Source organism: Pediculus humanus, genomic scaffold (genome assembly GCF_000006295.1).
Source record: "Pediculus humanus corporis 1103172107650 genomic scaffold, whole genome shotgun sequence".
NCBI classification, from domain to species: domain Eukaryota; kingdom Metazoa; phylum Arthropoda; class Insecta; order Psocodea; family Pediculidae; genus Pediculus; species Pediculus humanus.
Window position 1 is genome coordinate 195,297 of NW_002987260.1, and position 8,560 is coordinate 203,856.

The 8,560-nt window shown below is 26.6% G+C and overlaps 3 protein-coding genes across 3 annotated transcripts in view; 2 read left to right on the forward strand and 1 right to left on the reverse strand.

Annotated features, from left to right (window-relative positions):
* The window catches only part of Phum_PHUM274840 (gamma-glutamyltranspeptidase 1 precursor, putative), a gene marked incomplete at both ends in the record, with an annotated part of 5,378 nt that extends 3,874 nt beyond the window's left edge, over positions 1-1,504 (forward strand). Inside the window, 6 exons of the mRNA XM_002426725.1 lie at positions 11-203; positions 370-560; positions 662-902; positions 985-1,075; positions 1,185-1,298; positions 1,467-1,504. Coding sequence (XP_002426770.1) covers positions 11-203; positions 370-560; positions 662-902; positions 985-1,075; positions 1,185-1,298; positions 1,467-1,504 — 868 coding nt within the window. The remainder of the gene's footprint in view (positions 1-10; positions 204-369; positions 561-661; positions 903-984; positions 1,076-1,184; positions 1,299-1,466) is intronic.
* Positions 1,428-2,031, reverse strand: Phum_PHUM274850 (the record flags this gene model as incomplete). The annotated part of the gene is made up of 2 exons (XM_002426726.1): positions 1,428-1,849; positions 1,923-2,031. The coding sequence occupies 2 exons, from the start codon at positions 2,029-2,031 to the stop codon at positions 1,608-1,610; spliced, it is 351 nt and encodes a 116-aa protein (XP_002426771.1). The 3' UTR covers positions 1,428-1,607.
* A 206-nt stretch (positions 2,032-2,237) lies between these two features.
* Phum_PHUM274860 (serine/threonine-protein kinase, putative) lies at positions 2,238-3,905 on the forward strand (the record flags this gene model as incomplete). Its single annotated transcript, XM_002426727.1, has 6 exons — positions 2,238-2,358; positions 2,414-2,425; positions 2,473-2,544; positions 2,928-3,377; positions 3,462-3,620; positions 3,775-3,905. 6 exons carry the CDS (start codon positions 2,238-2,240, stop codon positions 3,903-3,905), a joined length of 945 nt encoding a protein of 314 aa, XP_002426772.1.
* Positions 3,906-8,560: the final 4,655 nt, after the last annotated feature.

Here is an 8,560-nt window from a genome sequence, read left to right on the forward strand (position 1 = left end):
AAATGTATAGCGTTCCTCCGCCTGGAAGTGGAGCACTTTTAGCTCTGATACTTAATATTTTAGACGGGTATCATTTTAGTGAAAAAAGTATAAGTACCATTGATGAAACAGTTTTGACTTATCATCGTATAATAGAAGCATTTAAATTTGCTTTTGCTAAAAGAACAGAATTGGGGGATCCACGGTTTGTTAATACTACCAAGGTTGGTTCGACATTTTCTTTTTCTATATAATTTTCAATAATTTTTGACAAACTTTTTTAAACAGTTTGAACTTAAATTGTTTGTTCAAAAAATATTTAAATAACTATAAAGTAAGCTTAATTTGAAAATTTTTTGTTTTTTTTTTTTTTTTTTTTTTTTTCAAAAGTTAGTTTATGACTTTACTGATAAATCAGTTGGGGAAACTCTCCGGGGAAAAATAAACGACAATTTTACATATGACGATCCTAGTTATTATGGAGCAGTATTTGTAAATAAAGACGATCATGGCACAGCACATGTATCAGTCATTTCGCCCGATGGCGATGCTGTTTCTGCAACAAGCACAATTAACTTATAGTATGTATAATAAAAAATCAAATGAAATCAATAAAATTTAGGTCGTACAAACGTGGAAAAATACAAAATGAAACTAAATAAACTTTTTCATGTGGCATTAGTTTTGGAGCTGGTGTGACATCTAAAAACACAGGAATAATTTTAAACAGTGGAATGAATGATTTTTCATCGAAATATCTTAAAAACTTTTTTAATTTACCACCTGCAGAAGCTAACAAAATAGAACCTGGAAAGCAACCTCTTTCCTCGATGAGTCCAACAATATTAGTTGATGAAAATGGTGATGTAAGATTAGTTGTCGGAGCTGCTGGAGGAACAAAGATTACCACTTCAGTGGCTTATGTAAATAAATTATGGAAATGCCATGTAATATCAATTTCAAGATATTTAAAATATTTAAATAATTGAATTTTTTTTTTCATAGGTAATAATACGTCATCTTTGGTTTGGAGAAGATATTAAGACTGCAGTTGATGCCAGTAGAATTCATCATCAGTTATTTCCTAAAACTTTGAGTTATGAATATGGCATTCTTCATGTAATAAAATTTTATTTTAATGTTTTTATTTTAGTAATGTAAAACAAATTGTACATTTATTTTTAATTTTTAGCAAATTATAAAAGGATTACAAAAATTAGGACATGAAGTTCATAGGCCTAGAAATCGATCATCAGTTGTATGCGCAGTTGCTAAGTATAACGAATCAATTTTTGCTAATGCAGATTATAGAAAAGGTGGTGATGTTCATGGTTTTTAAAATTTTAAAATAAAGACTTTTATTTTAATGGTTTTAATATTTATTTTTAATTCATAACTTCCTTTTAGTGTATAATAAGAAGTATAAATAAAAAAAAAATCAATTTTTAATTAGTTAAGCTATGTATTTGTAAATATAAATTATACAGGCAGCAAAAAAGAAGATAAGTTTCTCTATAAAATTTAACCATAAAAATTAATTTAGAAATTAAAGTAATGAAAAAATTAATTTTCTACATCTGCCTATATTAATAAGACAATTTCTACCCTTGTTTTTACAACGATATTTTTCAATGCTTTGCAGATTCCTCTGATTCTTCATAACCGTCAGGAAGGGCATTGTAATGTGGATGGTGAAACAAAGTTTTATTACCATCTCCCCATGGGTACTTCTTCTTTCTAATTCTTAGGTAAGAATATTTAACAAATTCAGGGCGTTCAGGATGTTCTTCAATCATTACACTGAAAGTACACAAAGCCAGAATGGGGATACATGCAAAAATAAATGTTTTTTTCCATAAAGATGCAGTTTCTGCAAAAAAATAAATAATTCAAAGTTTATAAACCGAAAAATTTCATTAAAAATATTTTAGTATTTTGCTTACCTGCATATTTACTTATGCCTTCAACTTTTAATGGCTCTTTTAATGAATCTAAAACAGCTCTATTTGTATAAATATTTCGCAGTAACAGCTGATGCTTTAGTACAGACATTTTTCTTTTCTTTGAAAAAAAAAAAATTAGCAGAAGACTTTCCTTTTACTAAAATCAATTTGGCCAACTTATTGCAGAAAAAAACCATTAATTTCACAACGGTCGTATTTAGTAGGAATGTAAATAAAATTTACAAATAAATGAAATTTTATTTTTATAAAATTTATGAAATTCGTTATTCGTTGATAATTAAATAATTATGTTTCATGGGAAACCTTTTTCGAAAGTCTAATTCATGTCAAAATTCAGTCAATTTAAACAATGGACTGGATGATAATACACTTGTAAAATATCTCAATGTCAACCGACCAAATTTTTACGAGGCAAGTGCTTATTTAAAAAATTTTTTTCCAATTATTTTTATGATCATTATTTAATTCAGATTTTCTAACAGGTCAGTGTTTCCGAATCTGTTATTCACCCAAAAACAGATGCTCTTAGTCTATCAAGCCAAAACTCGAGTTCCTCATTCTCCAGTTTCACACGGCCTTGGGGTAGATTTTCCAAAAGAAAGTATGTTAATAAAAATATTTCTTTTTTTTATATGTATTACTGTTTGGACATTGTAATCTATTATATTTTATGTATATGTGTATTTCTCTTAATTCAATAAAAATTATCATGGTAATTCTTACTACAAAAAGGTTACTAAAAGTAAATGATATATTTTGTATATCATGTGCTTTAACAAGTGCTGATACATAATACCCCAAAGTGGGAGGTAAAGGTTTTTAAAATTTAATTATAATAAATTCAAACCATTAGTTTTTTCATTTGTTTAAATCTTCTTTTTTATTCTGATTGAATATTTATTATTACCATATTTAAAACTATTTTTAAGCAATTTTGGCAGTTAATTGCACTACAAGTAATTTTTTTTTTTTTTAGGTGGAAAGATAAAACACTAAGTCCATTAAGCTTATCAAAAACCAATTGGCCTGTGCCTTTTTTTGAATCATTATTTCTTCCCGAATTTAAAATAAGAGAAGATGTGACTGAAGATTCCTTTTCTATTATTGGAACTATTTCTTCAGGAGCCTTTAGTAATGTGTATCAAGTAAAAAAGAACGATGATAATAAAATTTATGCTATGAAAGTTCTTTCGAAAGCTCAATTGGTTGCAAATAATTTAATCGATCAAGTCAAAGAAGAAGTTAAAATTCAAAAAGTTATTGGTCATAATCCATTTATTGTACATTGCCCTTATCATTGGCAAAGTAGAAAACAATTGTACATTGTTAGCGAGTTCATTTCAGGGGGAGAATTATTTAAATTACTTCAAGAAAAAAATTTTTTACCTTTGGACATTGTCAAGTTATATGTAGCTGAATTAGCCATGGCACTTGGTGAGCCATTTTTTTTTTTTTTTTTAAATTAAAAAAATTTCTTTTGATTTTTTCCTAACATACAGTTTTTTTTTGTTTTTCAAGATTTTTTACATAATGCTGGCATTATATACAGAGACTTAAAATTAGAGAATATTTTATTAAATAGCGATGGACATATTCAGCTAATAGATTTTGGTTTATCAAAATGGTTAAAATATGGAATGAGAACCAATACAATATGTGGAACTTTACAGTATATTGGTAAGCGACTTAAATATAAATGTGTGACAATAAAATGGCTGAAATTATATTTTATTTTTATTTATTCAAAAGAGAACAATTAAAAAGTTTTTTGTTCAACAAAAGAAAGCATGAACTTAATTTAATTAAAAAATTGTTTTAAATTAAATTTCAGCTCCTGAAGTTTTGCAACAGAAATCATATAGTCATGCTGTCGATTGGTGGTCATTAGGAATCGTTTTAGTATACATGATTTCCGGGCAGGTAAGAACTTTAATAAATATTTTCTATTGCATTTCGATTTGATATAAGTACCAGAAAACTTTCCTTTAAGTAATTAATAATCAAAAAATTAACTTTATTTCCCTGTTGGAAACATTTTCGTAATTTAGTAATGCGATTAATGTTAGTTTGCCAGGGCAGGGGAACGTAAATTAAAAAAAATCGTAATTAATTTTATCATAACAATTGTTTAACAATTCAATCTAAATAATATCAAAGAATAATTTAACGTATACGTTTTTAATAATTTTTTTTTTTTTTTAAATGAAAATTAATTACGATTATTTATTTGAGAGTTTTAAACAATATTTATTTGTTTTATTTATTTAATTATTCAGACACGACAGAAAAAAAAAAAAAAAAAAACAATTTTTTTAGCTTATCGTCAATGCATTCTCTAAAAATTTCGCGTTTTTTAAATGTGGGTGTTACCGTTCAATTAAAAATAGCGATGATGCTTTTGATTTTTCACAATAGAGACTAAAAAAAAAAAATAATAATAATAATAATGATGATGATGACGACAATGCATGTAAATAAACCAAACAACGGCCCAATCATCAATTCTTAGAGTTTATAATTTGAAAAAAAAAATTATTTCAAGCCTTAAATTTAACAAGACGTATATTTGCCTGTTTATAAATCACGACCAAATGACTAACCGACTAACTGTGGGGGTTATCACATAAACACGATTTTTCAATATAGTCAACACACACGCACACACACACACACACACACAATATTAAGTTTCCTTGTTAATGGAATTCACCCTTAAAATCAACTTATATTAATTGAGGGAGGGGGGATTAAAAATGGGGTCGATGATAGTTTTCTTTTTAAAGGGTTAAGATTGATTAATGTCAATTTAATATTTGCAAAAAACAAAAAAAAAAAAACTCGCTTCCGTTACATTTATTAATATTTTTTTTTTTTTTTACTCTTTTAAAAATCAAATCGTTTCGTATTTAAAACTCGCGATGACGTCATACGAGTCTTAAATTTTCAAATTTTCGATTAAAAATTTTAATAAAATGGCGTGTCACACCCGATTAATAAAAAATATTCAAAAAATTATTTTTAAACATTTTTTTTAAATTTTATTATTATTCAACCGTAATTATACCTCATTATTATTATTATTATTTTTTATATTTTTAATTTTTTTTTTTTTTAAAGGATTTCGGGTGTGATAAAAATAGATTTTCTCTCTCTCTCTCTCTCTCTTATCTTCGTGAGCGGCGATTGTTATGACATTTTTATGCTGGAATAAAATTGCCTCGCCGGACAAGATTATTCTCCAAAAAAAAAAATAGCCTCCAGCGGTTACTAGAATCTATTTTTACTATGGGTCACCGCCCTTTGGGTCAAAACGAAATTCAAAACCCGAAAAAAAAAATAAAATAAAATAATAATAATAATTCTATTCATTTTTCTTCAGCAAGTTAAAATCATTTTTTTTTTTTTTTTTCTCCTTACACTCGTCCTTGTACGAATTATTATTATTATTATTATTATTATTATTATTATTATTATTTTCAATTACGCTGCGCGATGGTATTCATTCTTCAATGTTTTTGCGTTTTTTTGTTATTTTCATTATTATTATTATTATTATTATTACTATTTGTTCGTCGTTAACGATCGGCGATGTTTTTGTTTTTATTGTTTTTTTTTTACATGCGAACGACATGTTTTAAATAACGAAAAATTATTTTGTTTTTAAAAGAGAGAGAGAGAGAGAGAGAAAACTTAAATTGAAAAAAATCTGTTTTTATTATTATTATTATTATGTAATATTTTTCTTCAAATTCCACACGCACTTTTTTTTTAAGGCAAGGTCAAAGTTTATCTGAACCCAATTTTTAATTTTTTAACACCCGGAAATTGATAGGAAAAGTTAAATTTAGTCCCTAAAAAAAAAAGAAAAAAATTTTCCAATCGTGAAAAAATTGTGTTCTAAATACTACGCGACTCCTACTATTATTATTATTATTTTTTTTTTCTTCGTCAAAATGATGTTGGGGAGATTATTATTTCCCGGGATTTTTTTTTTTTTTTAAACACGTTTACTACTTACTTTTCCGAAAGGAGACAAGGAAAAAAAAAAAAAAGAAAATGGGTTACCTAAATGATAAGGTTGTGTGTGTGTGTGTGTTGTTGAGTGACACGTGAGTGAGTAAAAATAAAACCACCACGTGTTAGTTTTTTTTCTAAATTATTATTTTTTCGATATGTAACATAAGTTTTAAGGCATTCATTTTTTTTAGATGAGTTTTCGTGGCAATAGAATATTATTTCAAATAGAAATTATGAAATTTGACGAGACTAAATTAGGACAGGGCAACAGAAATTTATTATTATTATTATTGTTATTGTTGTTGTTGTTGTTGTTGAGAAGAAGGCGGAAGGGAATTTTTTTGTTGTGCTTATACAATTATGCTGAAAGTGTCGTCGTAAAATTATATTATGCACGAAAATGCATTATGTCGTTAAAGAAAGTAATTTACTCATTTAGTTTATAAAAAAAAAAAAACTTTGAATACTCGTTCGAAGAAGGGGAAAAGACACGTGGAGTTTTGTAAACTCACAAAAATGAAATCGTGAAAATTTATTTATTTTTTTTCGAAATCCTTAAGATTTGATAAATCTTAGGGGGATAGCAGGGATTTTTCAGGGAGATTTTTCTTTTTTTCATTACGATTTTCCTTTTTTTTTTTGCACGATGGTTATTATTTTCACGGGTATTCATGGGTATCGATCGCAAACATGGCGGTGGGAAACAAAAAAAAAAAATGAGTACACGTTCGAAACTTTGCAGATATTTTTATTATTATTATTTTTTACCGCATTATCGGTGATGATTTCGAATCGTTTCGAATGATAATAATTTTCGAATAAATTTTTTTTTTGGTATCTGCGGTTCGTGATTATTATTAATGTAACAGAGGTGGTCGAAATCGTTTGGGGAGAAGAACAAAAAAAAAAAAATACGTAGACTTGTTTGCTAGATGGGAACAAAGTTCGTACGTGTATATCAAAATACTCGGTACTCGTTTTTTTTTTTTTTTTTGTTTTATTACAAATACAAAGGGAGATGAACAAAAAAAAAATTATTACCAATTCAAATAATTATTAATTTAAAAACAAAAACAATGTTTCTCGGAAATTCGCCATGTAATCTTGACCGTTGAATTAAAGAAAAAAAAAATACGTGCTTCGATTCGCAAAAAAAAAAAAAAACTAAAGTTTTTTTTTTTTATTGTCAAGAACCCATGACTTTTAGTATTATTATTATTATTATTGTTTTCCCCCCAATGTTATTACATAGTAAAAAAAAAAAAAAATTTGCAATGGCACAAAACGTATTTCCCGGGGGGCAAAATTGTTTAATCGCACATCGTACAAAAAAAAATTAAAAAAAATAATTAATGATGGTCGGTTGCAGTAAAAGTTACCGAAAAAATTATTATTATTATTATTTGTGCGTGTGTGTGTGTGTGCGTACATATGCGTAAAAAAATTTTCTCGATAATCGAAAAAAAAATCCATGCGTAATTGCATTTTATTAAAAAAAAAAAAAAAAAAAAAAAAAAAAAACTCAAGCTTTAATTTTAACACGTAATGCCCTTGTGCGTTAACGTCATGATTTAAAATTAAGGTTATTCAAAAATTTAAACAATAAATCAATCTGCTACAAAAAAAAAAAAATATGGCGTACAGGCTCGCGCGATTTAAAATAAATAAATAAATAATAATAATAATAATAAATAAAATAACTAACTAATGGTTCGAAATATTATCTCGTTTGCTTACGTACGAATGATAAATAAATGATAATTTTATTGAAAAAAATTTGCCGTTTAAAAACAAGAAGAATAAGAAGGATCGATAATAATTAAACCGTGGGGGGAGGAAGTGGGAGGGGGAGGGGGAAACCTCTCAAACCTTTTGTGGAAACGAATCAGGTATATATCAATTCGAAACGGTTTTTTTTAACAACCTTAGCGAATACGAAATTTTTTTTTTTTTTATATTAATTTTTAAATTTTTAATGAGTCGAAACGTTATTAAAAATATTTTATATATATATGTATGTATGTGTTTGTTCGTTTGTTTGTTTGTTTGTTTGTTCGTTCTCCAATAATGGTAATAATAATAATAATTATAAAAAGCAAAGTAACGTCTCTGACGTTGTTTGAATTATTAAATAAACGTGATGATGAATGGTGAGATGATGTTGAAATAAAAACAAGGCAAAAAAATATAATAAAAAAAATATTAAATATTGTTATTAATAATAATAATGATAATAACAATAACAACAACAACAACAACAACAACATTTTCTCACCTAGTTCTCGTAATTAACGTTTATTATTATTATTATGATTTTTTATTATTATTATTAATAATGATTCGTTATTAAAATAGTAATAATAACAGTAATAACGACAACAACAACAACATCGCGAAGAGAAGAAAATAGTTTTATTATTATTATTATTATTATTATTTAATTATTTACTACTTCTATTTCGTATCGGATCGAATACCGTTAGAATTAATGGGCCCCATTTAATTTTATGATAAAGCAAAGTTCAAAAAAAAATTTATAATTTCTTTTTTTCAGGGGAGAGAGAGAGAGAGAGAGAAAAATACGCGGGCGGGGGGGGGGA